We start from the raw sequence: 17091 nt of genomic DNA, 5'->3' as shown, positions 1-17091 counted from the left end.
ATGTGGAATAAAAAGCAATTGGTGGGTGGTCTAAATATACTCCTTGTCCATTTCTCCCAAATTCTTACCTCTACCCTCCCCCAAACACTAACATCCTCACACCTCCTGCCCCAGGAGAAAATAATCTTTCCTAAACATTTGGCTCTAAAATGCAGGTTCCCAGAAATCTGTAGCTGTGTTTTGTTCCTGGGAATAAGATAATAGAGAAAAATAAGCCTAAAGTAATTCCAAGGAGAGATATAGTCCTGTCAGGTGGTGTCATACTCACTACAAGTACAGGTTTACACACCTTCCGTGCATTTAAAAATATGCCACAAGAATGCTACTTCTCCAGTTTGCAACTCTCTTTAGTTACAGTAGCAAGGAAGTAAAGTCAACACAGTGACTAACTCATACTATCCCCGTATGGGAGAACAGTACTATCAGCAATTAAAAATCAGCATAATCAGAATTTACATATACCGGAAAATATTCTAAAACCTTAGAGAAACATTAATTTAGAAGCACTATCCAAGCTGAAACCCATAACAATCAGTTTTTTCAATCATCAGTCCTAGCATCTAACACAGTTATATGCTGTGCTCACTGTACTCATCCAAACAGTTTTGCTTTTCCAATTCATCCTTGTAAAAAGATACACCAGGAAGGCAAAAATTAAAGGCACACACACTTCATAACAGTTCTGTGCTTTGTTATTTCCCTGTGAAAGCTTTTAGGACACTTGCACAAGTTAGAAAAGTGGTCTGCAATCAAAGAACAGTGCAAAATACAGGAACTCAGAATACTATACTCTTTTCAGTAGTGACTGAGATTTGAAAGGTTAATTTACTTGCCTTAGATTTGCATCAGTATTCTCTTCCTTGCCTATCTTCCACTTTGAGCTCAGTGATATGTGGCTCTGCAGCACTGCAGGTACCAGCAGAGCAACAAACACATTAATGCTGCCCACTGGGATATACATGCCATATCTACACAGAAGTGAAATGGGTCTGTATTCAGAAAAGCATGTATTCCCACTTTTCTGAGCATTGACTGCACAATCACTGTTTCTATATTACAGCCTTGGAACTCATAGCTGTCCACAGTAAACGGCTTGAAGGCCCACAATTTCTTGGCCACAAATTCCTCCCAAATTATGACCAATCCTAGGAATGGCCAAGCAACTGAATGGTTCTTGCTAGGACTCCACAGTTGATAAGTTATTCTGTTAAGAGTATGTTTTCATCTTTCTCTCACATTGACTTATTTGTGAGTAGAGCTCATAATAAGCCAAGTTTAACAGCTCTTGCATTAAACTACTTATGCAGTGGAGCCAGTCTCTGTAAGCCCCCACACCAAACTGCTTTATTCCTTTGGTTCCTTGGTATCTGTGGGCGTTCACAGAGCTGATTTACCTGTTTCATTTAACCGTTTAGCAAGTTGGTCACATTTTCCCCTCCATCTCACTCTCAAACTCTTTTTCTTGAATTTCAAGCTCAGCTCTTTTTTCTGGCCTTCTGAAAATTCATAGGAACACTTAACATTGTCTTGCTCTATTAAAACAAGAATTTTCTTAAACCAACAAGTAAGCAGTTGCAATTAAAAGCTCTAGAAACTATTTTCCATGTAATTCATTTCCATGTAGAATTTGATTCATATTAACGAATATGGCCATATCTACTTCAGAAATTACATCACAAAGTTTTAACAATTACTACACTTGAGCTTGGCACCGATAGGGTCAAGAAACTGTAAAATGCATTCCTTAATTAGTAAGTATTTGAAAACATTTCTTAATTGAATAGCAGCAATTAAAAAAATCTAATACCAATTAAATGGAGCAAGACACTTAAGATGCAAGTCCTATCAAACTACTAATTTCAGTAATAAAAACAAAAACTCCTGATTTTTCCTCAAAGTAATTGTAGATTCACAGAATTATTTCACTGACATTGCTATTGATACACAACAAGATAAAACTCAATTTACTTTCTCAAAATTTTAGTACAAGATTGGTAAGTAATGACCGTGGAGCTCTAGAGAGACAAGAAGAAGTAGTTAAGCCTACCTGGTGAACAAGTTTATATTTGCACTCAGAGGTCCTTTATGAAAGAGAATAGATATTTCACTTCATTGCTGAGGTCATATTTCTCAAGCCTTTTAGAAGACTGGAATTGTGCCCCATTCACACCTTGATGTTTTCTTTACTCACCTGATGTTAGCTGACTTCGCCTTCAGGTCATTCCAGCGCTGGTTCATGTCATCAAGCCGGTGCTGGAGCAGAGCAGCTTCCTCAGAGTTTCCCAAGGCTTTCACCATCTTCTGTCTGTTTCCATCAATGCTCTTAAAGATGTCATTGTGGGCATCAATCTCAGCTTGGATGTCCTGAAATACCAGCAAGAAAAGTTCAAACATCTTAGTTCTGTAAGTAAAGGAGGGGAGACCTTATTCTCATCAGCAGTGCTAAAAGCACTAGGACAGAGTGCGTGTTCTGAGTTTCTTGGGTGACCCTGATGAAAGATGCAGATGAGAAAACCTGCAACCTTATTAACGTCACTATAAAAGGTCTAGCCTCCTTAAGTGTGAGAAAAGGAGTCAGAAAGTCATCCAAGACTGTGATACAGGAAATAGAACTACAAACACAAAGTTCTGTGGTGTTATGTTTTGTAGCACTGAAGGTAACTAATTGTCTACTGCTCACCCACGCATTTCACACAGTGTGGCATTTGCAAATGCTCTAGAAGTCATTTCCTTTTCAAAAATTACACAGATATAGCCGTAGCTGTCTATGTTGGCTCTTTCTTCTTTGAAACAAAACATTCCAGAAACCTTACACAGTCTACCGAAATTCAGACTCTGTGTAATACTTTAGGTCATACGTAATGAAAGCATTCACTAAAATCTGTATCCTTAAATTGCAGCTAAATGACTACGACAACCACAGGTACATTTTTACAATTCAACTATTGTACACCATGGCCTGAAATATATGGAGAGGTAGACATAAAACAGCAGGAGGTATTACAATCTGAATTTCACAGTAAATACTGAAAAAAGTGCTTGTGATTTTCATTCAGCTGACTCATTTCTCCTCCCCTTAGAAATTATACCCATGTTATTCTCTCATCTACCATCTGCCTCAAGAAGCACATTACAGATGTTGTCTTCATCTAACTTAGCTCAGTATTATTTTTAAAACACATTATAAGAGCAAATAAAACTTCCTGCATCACCACCAATGCTTTCTGGCATCCATGCATCTATGTGTACTCTAATAAAGCAATGTAAATGTGTGGAAAGCCAGGAGGTGTACTGGCTGTCTCAACAGGAGATTAATCACCAAAGATTATGACAGGAACTTGATGCAGATGTACATAAACTTCTTTAGCAAAGGAAGAAATTAAGTAACTGAAATCCCTTAAAGGTTTTTATTCTTCCAGTCAGTGCCTCAGTAATCACCATCTGCTGCCAAAAGCAGGACAGGAGGGGGTTCTTGTACCTCCCCATCCTAAAGATGTAGTCCTTCATCTTAGAATGGCTGCTTGAACATCTACAAATGAAAGTGTCAAGTAGCTATGAATTTGAGATAGCATGAAAGCTTTCCTGAATTAGGGAAGTAAGCAAAAATAAGTCAGGATACAGCTGGAGAAGTGGGGGGAGGAGAGATGGGGCAGTGGGGAAGGAGTTGAGAGAGGGAGGTATCAGCAAAGGTCTGGCTGTCCAGATGAGCTACTATGTGACTTTGGATAACCACCTAATCTTTGCCCTGAGATTCACTATTCTAAAACAGGTAAAAAGACACTTTTGCTGTCTTTGAAACACCTGATAAAAATCACCATTCTGAACATAGATACAAACAATGACATTTAAAACAAAAAAGCAAAATGAAGGGTCTGATAATCAACCAACCAAAATAAGATAGAGTCATTAGCTCAATTAGATGTTTATCTGAAAACATTTGCAGCTCCTGTCCTTACATCTCCAACACATGTAGATGCAGTGAAAACCAACTCAATCCCACATAGCAGGAGGTACAATCACATACAGCAGTTACAATTCTGATTGTACACTAATCTGTGCTACAAAAGCCTGATCATGTCAAATATATTTCTTTACCTCTTCAAAGTCACAGAACACCACTGAAAACAAATTGATCTCTAATCTTCCATTCTACAATCACAATATTAATTTTAAAACCATTCATTCTAGAACCTTCATAAAACATTCTTTGATTATACCTGAGAGGACACTTTGGCATACATGCTCAAAAAAGTTTCATTCAAACTGGGGTTTGATTCTTGCATTTCCCAGTTACTATGTTATATTGGTTAAGGCACAGTAAATCTGCTGTTCACATTCTTGAGTCTCATGTGTGATGGAAGTGTTGACACAACTCAGTTCAAAGAATAAAGTTTGCTAATTAAGTTCTCCTTCTCTTTTCTGATTTCCATTTTCCAGGGGGGAAAAAAAGCACTGCTTGCTGATGGATAAACCAATAGGACTGATAAAGTTAATGAATGTAAATTAATCGCAGTTCACAAAAAAAGATGGAGAGAAATTCAAATAACACACCCCACATCAATGCGCACATGGAAGAAGAGCAGCAAGAAGGTGGGATGTGAAAAATTACTAATGGCAAGAGATGGACACAATAAATTAGTTATTCTCCCATAATGATATAAAAGATCCGGATTTTTATTCAGGTATTGTCCTCTGTTGGAAGGCTAACAAAGATGATGGGCTCCCATCTTGTCCTAACTACCTGCTGTAATTGGTAGTAATTGGTAATAATCTCCTTTATTCATGGTGTTATCAAAATCTTTCAATTCTTATGAGATTTGTAAACATATGACTGCCCTCCCTTAGAATTTCTTTCTTCAAAGTGTGAAGAACTCTATCCATTCTGTAAACATACCAGTTCATGTTCATCCTGATCTATTATTTCTCTTTCTCCCACACCTTTTTCTTGATCTTTGATTCTCTATTGTCCTCTATGTGGAAAAAAAAAAGGGATAAAAGAAGTTGATTATCCCTGCTCAGGCCTCAGTGAGGACTAAGTCTAATAAGAGTTAATCCAATTTAAATTTTGCAATACTTTAGAATAAATTATAAACACTTCCCCGTTATCACATTGAAGTTCCCATATTCAGAATCACAGGGACAACACACTGGAGGATGGAGGAGAAGAAGGGGAAAAAATTCTGTTGCTTTTGCCACATAAAGAGGGTGATACAACCATGAAACAGGAGCACTCTTGTTAGCTCAACTGAAAGGGGATCTGGGCCAGAGTGCTCTCCCAGTGCAAGTAGAACAAATAAAAGGGGAGAGGAAAAAAACCAGCAAAAACACAACAGAAAAAAGAAGGAAAAAGGAAAACTAAAGAAACACACTGTAAACAGAAGAGGACTTCTTGCTTTATCACCTTAATTTTTTGAGGCATTACTATAGAGATGTCATATTTTGCTAATTTTGCAAATATTTATGTGCACGTATCTGTTAAACTGGATTGATAATTTATTGTATGTGGTCAACAAATTTGTTTACAAACCCAACTGCTTGAAGGATTAAGGTCCTAAATTAAAAGAATGCCCTTTGAGAAAAGAATTCATCCTATACATAAATCAAGGTGAAAGTTTTGAAAGATAGAAAGGAGAAGAAACAACTAGATTGGCATTTAGATATGTACTTCACCCTAGCCAGACTATTAGAAGATTGCCACTTGCCTTAAATTGCTTTTAAGTATTAAGATCAAACTGCTGCCTGTCTTTTCCACTTTGGCCTGGTAATTTCAAAATTCCCCTTATTTCTATTCTGAATCTTCTTTGTCTTCTTTGCTTTTCTCCCTCTTTATCCCTCTTCATGTAGGATTCAAGACTTCATTTTATATTTGGATCTGATTTTAAATCTTGTCTCCATAATAAGAAACCTACTTCTTACTTTAATTTCTATTAAAAAAAATACTAAATTATCATATGATGTCAACTGAAGAGCAGGTGTCTATAAAGAATGTATAAATATGGTGTGGGCCACTCACTCACTAATGCTATAGATGGCAAGGATAAGGACCACTGAAAAGGATCCAAATACATAGCTGACTCCACTTGAAGCTCATACCAAAACAGCTCAAAGGCAGATCGCAGTGATGTGCCCAGGGTAAAAGAAGACATGACAAAGATTGGAACAGAACCAAACTTTGTGAGCCCAACTCCAAGATCAACCAGCTATTAAACTTTTGTCTTTTCTTTCCCCCTTACAGATTGCAAATATATGTCAAAAATAGTTACAACACTAGGCATAATTGTCATTTGGAAACTATTAATACTTTATAAAGGCAAAATAACTCCAAACCAAACCAACAGCATTCCCATGACAAAGGGCATTCTAGTGTCTTTTTTCTAAATGATGAGCCCAGAGGGCCTCTAATTCACTCTGCAACCCTCTAAGCTATTAGCACGTTCACTTCCACTCACATTTTTTCAGATTTTATTTGTCTATAATGGCAATACACCAGTGAAGACAGTAACACGAGCAAAGTACTTCCCTCTTTAAAGGGCCCAAACCCTTCTGCTGAAGATAAAAACACAACTAGTGGAAGAAAACTCCACAGCATTTTAAAATATGCAAAATGTTATTCTATTAAATTATCACTATCAAAAATGCTGGAGTAATGATACAAAGATCTAAAACAAGGAAGTTAATTTATTCTGTAAGGTAAATAAACAGATTTTCCTACAACATTACAGATTCTATTATCAAGAACCCTTAATCAATTTTTTACTACATATAATAACAAAACTTGACTTAGTCTCTGAAGAAAAAGGTCAATAGCATTCTATAACAAATTCTAACTTCACAGGGGATTTTAAGACAGTTACATACAGGATTTACCAACGTTTTACTCCAATGTTTTTTAAACCCACCATAAAAAGCAGAATTCTGCATTACACTCCAATTTCTAATCATTTTTATGTTTATTGGGAAACAGAATTCCACTGAATCTTCACAAACATCTGACCACAGAGCAGGGATGGCAAGTTATGCCACACAAACCACATAAGGCTTGCAAGAAAAGGACATATGGGTACAATGCTGATGCCACACAACAAGACTACCAGCGTTGTGCATTGGCACACAGACTGCAACATCCTTTTAACCCCCAGGTACAAGCCAGATAACAGGCAAGCTGTTGCAGCTTTCGAACTACATGTACATCTTAAAAGGAGTTAGTGGGGTTGAAGTTGACTCTTTGTGAACGAAAAATAGCTTGAAAAATTTCATTTTCCCTAGCAAAGGTTACTTTGGGCTATTTTGCCAGGACAGTTTTGTACTTCTTCCGCCAAATACAAATCATGCCCGTGACTGGAACATGTCAGCAGACCTGGTGCAGGTACACGGAATTGAAAGTCCCAAAAATATTACTGCCTTCACTGACAACGCCCAAGTCAGCAAAGACATAGTTACAGAAATGCTGCACTTGCCTCTTTCAAAGTTCAGGAAGAAATGTGATGACTGCTCATCAAAATATCTGCAGAAAACAGCTGGAAGAAAAACATCAGTGCAACCAAAGGACATAGCTGTATGCCACAGACAACAGTCAGAACATCATTCTTTGAGGTCTCACAGCAGGTAGCAAGGGAATAGATTTTTATTTTTTTTTAATAGCAGATTGTTTAGTTTATCTTGAACCAGATACATTCTAACTGGTGCTGCCAACTGCCTCTGGGACCACTGCTGTGTCACATGTTCCTTTTAGCCTCTGCTTCACTGGGAGCTTTTCACTTTTTGATGACCCTTGAGGAGGGAGTAAGAATCAGGGCATACTAGAGGGTGGCCATAGAGAAAGGGAAACTGGAATTTTATTGGTGTCTTCCTTAAAAATGCTGGGGATAGCAGGGAGAAAGGGATGGTCTTGTAAAAACACGTTCAAAAAAAAAATCTCATAAGGGAGTCTCTGCTCTCTTGTCAGAGGACAGTGATGCCTTTGGAAAGGCTCATCCCATCTGCTCTTTCCTGCAGTAGCCTGCAGTAGCAGTTGCTGTTGAGCAATCCATTTATAATGAATTCACATTCAGAAGAGTAGCACATGTTGCAAATCTTTGGGAAGAATTGCAATGACCATAAATCCACCACTGGCAGAAGTGCGTATAAAGACAGACATTAAAAATCTCAAGTGTCATATGCAGACCATACTGGGTATCACTACAGCCACTGTAGTGTAAGATTAGAGCGATTTAGAAAGCAGTTGGCTTTAGATGCAACAGATTTAATTCCTACTTAAGCTCTCAGATATTTCATGAAGAAAAAACAAAACTTTTTTGGGAAAAAAACACTTTGGGACATTTTTCACATCTAATTTTCAAAGGCTTGTATTACCAAGAGCCTTGCATCAACACTTCAAGTTTCTAAAAAGTAATCCTGACTTGCACTTAAGCCTCATGGATAGTACCATAAGACGTGACATATGGTGTGAGTAAAGATTCATTTCATCACAAGAATGATGATGCACTTACAGGAAGGCTGAGAATGCCAGCCTGCTTTCAACAACCTCTGTGCCTCCATTGCATGTCATTAATTCAGCATCTGAGGGGCACCATAAATGTGCTAATACTAATTCCAGCAGTCACATAATTGTGACTGAACAAAGTCAAAGCAGCCCTGCCTACTGCAGTGTAATGTGACTCTGCTCTTGCATAGGAAGGGAGTGCCGTGTAAGCTTCTGCAAATGCCATCTGGCTTCTGCATTACAACCACAGCAACAGCACTCATAATTCTCTCTGTAGAAAATATATTAATAAATCCAGAAAGCTGAAAGTAGCTTGCAAGCCAGGATTGCTGTCACCATGCTGTTTCTCCTGGCAGCGAACTCTTTAGGAAGAACAGGATGGGTGTGTGGGGAACCATAAGAGGGAAAGATGAAGCAGGGGAGGAGGAGGGGAGCTTGTTAAAAAAAAAAAAAAAGAAATTGCTTAATAAGCACAGATTAAAATTTTAGAATCTGTGGTCAAAGTCTACCAAATAAAATGTTAACTTTCTCCAGGACCAAAGCGTCCTCCTATGTTGCATTACAAATTAAAAATTTCAGCACAGTAGACAACAAAATTTCACAACAAGCTTCAAGCTAAAAAATACAGCAGAGCTGGGAGACCTGTAAGGTTTGAGTTTGTTGAGAATTGCTATGATCAGTTGCTTTGAGATGAAATAAACACTGGAATATTCAGTCACAGGGGACAGCCTGGAGTTTGCAGAGCCAGGGCTTGTATGATTCACAAAACTTTAGTATCACTGGTTTCAAAACTTCTGTCTTAATGATGTCAGGAAACATCTCAGAGTCCAGCATGTGTCCTAATCTTTACAGGCTACCAGCAGCAGTTACAAGAGAAGCAGTTAAGAGAAGAGTGAAGACCAGGTAACAGACTGGGTGCAAGAGAGGAGGAAGTGGCCTACACTGAGAAGAAACCGTATCACAAATGCTTTTGCTGTTACTCAGCTAATTTTGGAAGAGTCATGCTGGGATACTGAACAGTATCTGTCTCAAGCAAATCCCTCCCCAGTAAATGAGGTTGGCAAACTGGCAACTTACAGAGAAGGTTGATTTACATTAAAAAAAAAGAACACACTAAAGTTTAGAAAACTACGGAATCAGGCTTTACAATCTGCTCTCCTGCCATGTGACCACAGTTTTAAGGTGTCTTAATTTGTAAATAAACTACTATATATTTTGTTGCATGCTCTGGTCTTGCAGGACACAGGAAGTTTGTATGGTGTAATATTATTTATAAAAAAAAAGTAAAAAATAATACAGTACACAAAGCCAATCTAACAATGGTTACAAACATACAATTGAGATTTCACTGCAAGTACTGAGAAATAGATGAAAACAATCTGATTTTTAACATTCTCATGTCTCTTGCTCATCAGCACAATCACTGCGAAGTCAAGCCTCCTGCCTCTCAGCATTACTGTTACCAAACAATCTGGTAAGAGAAAGAGTAACTAGTTTGAATAAAAGAAGAGCAAATGAAAAAATGGGAAAAGATACATATTCATTGGAAGCCATCACGAGATCTTCCAATTTGACTAAGATAACATTCAACTAAATTTAACAGCAAACTGCTGAGCACTTGCTTTATGTCAACAGCAGAACAAGGTCACATCCTTGGAAATGTTCCCTAATACCTTGGCTTAGCAAAGCCCAAACTTTTCTTCATTTTCTCTGGAATAAAAAACAAACAAACAAACAAACAAAAAAACAAAACAAGACAAAAAAACCCAGAGGATGCCCACAATCAGAGGATATGTTCTAAAAGTCATCTTGTAGGAATTGAAACAGGGAAGAGAAGCAGTTTTAGATTTCCATAAACAGGGGGCACATGAGGACATTAACAGCAACACAGGAAACCTAAGTTAAACATCAACTTGCCCTCTTTATTTATTGCGTTGTTTTCAAAGGCATACATAGCCTTTTTCAAAGGCATAAGTATATGCAACTACCTATCATACCTTTTCAACTTTTGTCAGCAACTCACGTAAGCTGAAGTTCAGGCCCATCATCATTAAGTGTCCTCTGAAGCCTACATTTTCCTGGTACGTCCTCCAAGCCAGTTCTACAGCCTTCAAAAGTTTTCTCTCTTTTTCCACCTATATAGTCCCAAAATTCTCCAGGTGTTCCTGTGCGTGCCCCTCTCCTGGGCTGTGCTCCCCCAGGGAAAGTTCACACAGTGCCATTGCCACAGTCTCCCTGCCCCTGTTCCTTCTCACGGGCTGGGCACCTGGCAGTGAGCTGCTGACACTGGGGGATGCTCATTGCACGGTCAACCCGACCTGAATAGCACTGTGGGGATCTCCTCGTCTCCACACCTCTCCAGGCCTGCCTCCAGCTCACCTCAGCAATGGCCTGCAGGATCCAAGTGCTTCTTGCAGGCCTAAAGCTCAATGTTTGGTCTCAGTGACCCCAAACAAGAGAAGTTATAATCTTCTGGTATATGATGGGTGGAGAGGAGGAACAAGTCCTTCCACGTTGGTCCATTCAAGAGAAAAAAAAATACAAAAGAAAAAAAATCCCCAGAGAAATTTCCATCTATAGAAAGCATCAAAAGTCAGCTTCTCAGAGAAATTAAAATGGGATGACATACTTCATCCTAGGAGACACAGCAGTGTGACCAGACAGGAGGCCATCTCTCCTCTCCCTGCCTTCCTTGCAGCCAGCCACCTATGGGCTGGTGCTGCTATGGCAGTAACCAGGCACCTCCAGCCCACTTCACCCAGAAGATGATGCACCACAGAAAGCCAAGGCCTATTAAAAGTCATCTAAAAGTAGCTTCCTTTGTTTAGGAAAAAAAAAAAAAAAAGTCCAGTAAAGGATTCTGCTGCAACCTCCAAAGCCTTCGCTGGGGATCTCCTCCTTTGGTCCCGTCTGCTCTGACAGCCGTGTGGTAATCTATCCCCAGCATTTGTTTATTATTGTAATCAGCATCCTCCCTTCCAGCAGCCCTGGTGTTGCTCTGAAGCCAAGCACACTCCCCCTTCCTGGAGGCCTCCCTGCTAGAAAATCACCACCACCCCTGAGGCTGCAGAAACCCCAGACTAAAACCCCTCACTCGCCCCTTTTCCTTCTTGAACAGAAAGGTGGCTATTTAGTCACTGAACAGGTTTTGGAGCTGCAAAAGCAACCAGCACTGTACAGAGCTACCACAGGCCCGTGGCCGCTCAGGAGGGCAGGGTCAGCGCAGGCAGATTGTTTTCATATGAGCCTGTGCTTGCCCGCAGGAAACCTGACACCCCATGGGTGGCTGTGAGGAAATCACTCCATTTCAAACCATTCCCACTGGAAACCCCGTGTGCATGTGAAAGCCTACATAAGCTACTATTAATGCCTTCCGTACAAGCACACGTTACTCAACCACCAAAACCAGATTCAGTAATAATGCCAAAAAGTCAGCCAATGTATAATTAAAACCAAGCCCGTAACCCATCACTTGCAAACCCCATTACAACTATTTCTCCTATGAACACATTTGGCATCATATGTTGCTTTTACTTTCTTTTTACTTCATCCAACCATCATATGAAGTACCAACGAATTCACCAGCAGCAAAGCTGTCTTTAAAATTATTCTGAGCTAGCGGGTTATACCGATATAGACAGTATGGGTGAGGATTTTAAAAATAAACTATAGGGGGGAAAAATTAAAATATTGGCATTAGCAGGATTTTTCCTTGTTTTATTTGTACTTTGCCTCCTGTCTGTATGTTTTATGTGGGCACATTACACAAACTGCAGAAGTGCTTGCAAAATAAACTGAGGAAAGTTTTCCAAAGGTGACAGAACACAGTCGGCTTTACAGCCCATATTACAGGTCAGCACAAACTGAATTTATTCCACTACTTCTGGAAGCAAAAAGCCCATTTATTATGTGACAGTATCTCAAATCATGTTCAAAAACTATTCTTTTCCAAATTAACCACTTACAGAAGGAAAACCAACACATTAGACTGAAAAAGTGAAACCATTCTGTGAGAGATTTAACTACAATCACTATTTGAGAATCTCTTTTCTTCTCCTGCAAGAAAGACATAGTTCCTGTTCCCATGCACACTAAAGTTTTTTTCTGCTGCTCTTGGATAAAAAAACCCCTTGCAAAACCAGGAAGAAACAGCCTTTAGATCCACTTCAGAGATGCTAGTGTATATCAAATGAAAATGGGTGTCAGGTTGGATTATAGTGAAGCTTCATAACTCCAGGACTGAATCCAAATATACAACATTAATTTTATGTTTAGTCTCAGACTTCATACTTTGATAACTTGTTTCCCAATTTTCTGTTGTCATCAAAAAAATCATACATTCTAGATCTTTCAGTACTATTAGATGCAAATGAAATGCCCTCTGAGGTGGATATTTTATGGAACTATTTTACTGGAATTATTTGCATAATTTCATAAATATTTTATTAATTATTTGCATAATTCCATGAAAGGTTATCAAATACATATGTATATACGCAATGTTAGAATAATGCTTCCAGTAAAACAGCTTTGAAAAAATTGTACCACTGAAAAATAACTTTTTCAGTGGCCCTCTCACATTAAAGCACACTGCAGTATTTGAGAAATTCTAAATTTGTAGAAGAAAAATAAAGTAACTCAAATAAGCTCTACATCAACATATATTTACTATAGCTTCTACAAAGGTAGAAGTTCTGTAGACATGGCAATGTCTGATCATAAGCTCCAGAAATACAACATACATTTTAGGACAGCTTTACATTACTTATTACTATTAAAGTTGTGTTGTCATAATTTTCTACAAAAATAACCCTACATTCACCATTGGCAATGGAAATGAAAATTTTATTACAAAAACTACAGTTATTACACAGATGAAATATTTGAATGCTAGAGCCCAAAGAAATTCACATTCTGTGAGTGTAAGCCCTCATGCAAACCCATGATCTACAGCTGAAAACACGTACATCATCAACTGTAATGAGGTATCCTTCCAAAGTGCTCTTGTAGATACTAAGATCCACAACTGGGAATTTAAGACACTGGAGAGCAATGTACTGCTGACAGATTTGAGGTACTGCTGCAGAAGATTATGTGCAGTGGAGCTTCTTGCTACTTTTGCTATTAGAGCAGTTTGGTGCATTTTCTTACATCTTAAAATAAGAACATAAAACTGGATAAAAATGAAACAACCAGCTAACAGCATTTTACAGCCAATGGTAATGTCACTAACGGCAGCCTGCAAAATGCAAGGGCCATCCAAAGAAAAGCATTGCTATCAATAAATAGAAAAAGGATGATCAGCACAGCAGCCTGTGACACACAACTACAATTAGATTTGCTAGAAACTGTTTTTAGGTATAGGTTCTGAAGTGCACGCCCAGCAGATCCAGGCTTAAGAGCCTCATTATTTAGCAAGTCACTTAACGCAGAGATTATAAAACTAACAGAAGAATTTTACATCTAAACACTTAGCATTGTAAAGATTTAATTAAAAAAACCTGCTTTTATCAAGTATAAATCCAGAAATAACTGAATGTTAAGCTACTGCAAACAAACCAGCAAAACCAATGAATCCAAAACTAGGTAAGGGAAAAAAAAAGTTATTCCATTGCAGCTGGAAGAAAACTCGGAAATGATCTTACACACATCTCTAAAGTTCAATTTCAGAAAACATAAAAGTCTTTCAGACTTCAATGTGCAAAACAACATTAAGTATATAGTCTATAAAGCATTTGCTTCACACTTGAGATGATGTGCAAAAAATGCAATAAAACTGTCATACTAAACACAATTTGACTTTTCAATACAAACTACAGAAATGGGAAAATAATGCTTTTTTCTAGGAGACATGGAAAAATAAACAGCGGCAAGAACCTTAAGAGTGAATGAAGCAGGTTATACATAGAGCATACATATATCTTATGTGACTCACAACAACAAGTACTGACAACAAAAAGATAAAAAGAATAATGTTTCCTTGTGTGATTCATGTAAAGGGCTTAGAGGTCAATAGGTGGTTACAGCAAATCCATACATCCTGTTTTCACTCAAGACATGCAGTTTCAGGCAGGAACACAAAAAATCAGCAGTTCAAAAGCACTGTGTTACTTTCACCTGCCTTGCAAAATATCTGGCGTCATTCTGATCAGACCAGGAGGGAGAGATGCCTTCTCACTTCCACAGCAGGTCAGCATTTACAATACAGAGTTAACACACAGCTCCAGCAAGATCAGTCCTACACTGAGGCTCGTTATCAACTGAACCCAACACTAAGGTTTCAACTAAGCAGAGACTCACTGATAACCTCTGCCAGAAGTCAAATCACTCAAGCAACATAGTACCACAAGGACCAGGAATTCATCAGGACAAATGAGCAACTTGAATTATTACAATAAAGAGCAATAAGTAGCAGGATAAGACAAAAGTAACTCAAATATGATTGCCAAAATTACCAATTCGGTATCTATTACACTGGCAATTGCAATGTAGATTACGAATTACATGAAAGGGTCTGCAGAGTTCCTAGAGTTTAGAGTCAAGGCACTGCAACCATTTAATTTTGTTCTTTCTGTAAGATGAAAAGGTATTGGTTTGCCTTGGAAAGGTAATTTTAAAAGGATCAACCAGTCACATTCAATGGTCTGCCCTACACAATATCTGCAATATTCAATGACAGAGTTCTGCATTAGGTAAGCACTGATAGACTGTGACCTTCCTCAAACAAATGAGACAAGACTTTAAATTTCAAGAATAAAATTTGTTAGAATTCCAGATGAGATAATGTAGCCTTGACGACAGGCAGTGCTGCATTGCCATGACAGATTAGTAGAAGACTGGGTGGTTTGATGGCAGGGTTTTCCACCTCTTATTTTTAAGTTGTTTGGACAAAACATGGCTTTCAGTTTTATGACTCAACCATGACTTTATAATGTTTTAGACCCGAATATAAGCTGTTGTCTTATTTGAACTTCCCAGAAGAAGCCACCTCTAAATGAAGAACATTTCAAAGATACTCAGAATACAAAAAATGAAAGAAGTATCTCATACTTGGACTATACCTAAAAGAGATTAGATGTCAAAGGGAAGTATGCAGGAAACTACTACCATGGCATCTTTTTCATGTATAAAGAAATTTACTGAACCAGAGACTAAGATTTAAATCCACTTATGAGACTGACCAAAACATGAAGGTTTTAATCCTGACCCTAACCAACAGAAAAAGGGAGGTAGCACTGAGTATGGATGAAGTCTGGTTTTTATGCCAGACAGGAATTTCACTGTCAGGTGTAACTTTCTAGTTAGTTCTGGTGACTAAATAAAATGTTGCTATTGATCAACAGTCTGTAAAGACTTAACTGTTGAAGCCTCCTTCTAAGACTGTTAGCTGCCTTTCCTCCTCATTTTACCTCTTCAGATATAAGATACTGATGCTTGCTTGCAATAATCACACTGGAAATTAGAAAGCCTCAAGGTCCCTCATGGTCTGTCTTAAATAGCATTTTTAACTCTGTTCTCTTTACACAGATATGAAACAAACAAGTTATCTTAGATGAATGTATTAACATTTTTATTAAAAAGTGTGAAACTGAAAAGAAGGTGACTGTCTGGTGGTGATATAACATGACAGACTCCCAAAAAGCAGCACATCCAAGGAAGAGATTCTATAGGCTGCTTTAACCCATGCACAGAGTAAATACTCAGTTTCCCAAGCTAAAAAAAAGGGCTTTCAATATTTCAACCCAACCTGAAAATGTTTTCCTTAAAATTTTCTTGACTGTAATGAAAACAGTTTTCTTGCTTTCTGACAGCTTAGTGCAATAAAAGCCTCATTCAATCCATGCATAATAAACGTATTTAAAGGAATTTTCTACAAGAGCATATTTATATATTTATTACTTATGGGGGTACCCATCCCTCGAGATACTAAAAGTGATCAATGAAAAGCTGATTAATTTAGTAGTTTTCAGACAAGTACACAATCCAAATAGAGAAAAGACCATGAAAAATATATTTTAATTACAGAGTTTATTATAAATAATTGACAGAGCACTAACTAACTAATTCTACAGCACTAACTCTGTATCTGTGGATTAAAATCTCTTCAAATAACATATGGCAGTCTCTTCCTACTTTACTTCTTAGCAATAGCATTGGACTCAAGTGTCTAACGAGGATTCAGTGCCATTACAGTTAGCCTGTGTAATTTATCATTTTGCCACATTCGAAGGTTAAGTACCTTTTGACTCAGTCTGCCCATATATTATTTTATTCTCTAACTTGTCTTATATTCTCAGTTAACTAAGTGGCCTTGTCTTACAGGAAGAAGTATTACCTGGATCTAGTTGATTGTGAGGTTTTACGGGGGGTTTTCAAAAGCCACTGGAAATAGGACTCTCCCCATCCAATGAAAACTCTACTCTCAGCCATAAAAATATGCCTCAGCTGTAAGCTTTTCAACAATGAACTTTTAATTCTGTATTTGAACATTGGCTAGGACTTTGCTATAGAGAAACAAGTGCATTTTTAATTTCTAGCATAACCATCAGAAAGATATAACCTGTATTTAAAAACAATAAAAAATTATGTAAGTGGTATTATTTGAAGTA

The 17091-nt window shown here is 37.9% G+C and overlaps 1 protein-coding gene across 9 annotated transcripts in view; it reads right to left on the bottom strand.

Annotated features, from left to right (window-relative positions):
* The window catches only part of UTRN (utrophin), a 368491-nt gene that overhangs the window by 129326 nt on the left and 222074 nt on the right, over positions 1 to 17091 (bottom strand). For 7 of the 9 annotated variants that reach the window (XM_051811059.1, XM_051811060.1, XM_051811062.1 and 4 more), the window contains one exon: positions 2192 to 2364. In XM_051811059.1, coding sequence (XP_051667019.1) covers positions 2192 to 2364 — 173 coding nt within the window. Of the gene's footprint in view, positions 1 to 2191; positions 2365 to 10861; positions 11222 to 11352; positions 11925 to 17091 lie in introns of those variants that run through there. The other 2 variants (XM_051811065.1, XM_051811066.1) reach the window with 2 other exon arrangements.

The sequence above is a fragment of the Manacus candei genome, unplaced genomic scaffold (genome assembly GCF_025592945.1).
Source record: "Manacus candei isolate 608988 ecotype Guabito, Panama unplaced genomic scaffold, ASM2559294v1 h1tg000081l, whole genome shotgun sequence".
NCBI lineage: Eukaryota > Metazoa > Chordata > Aves > Passeriformes > Pipridae > Manacus > Manacus candei.
Note: the sequence above shows the minus strand (reverse complement) of the source record. Positions and strands in the feature narration are given on the sequence as shown.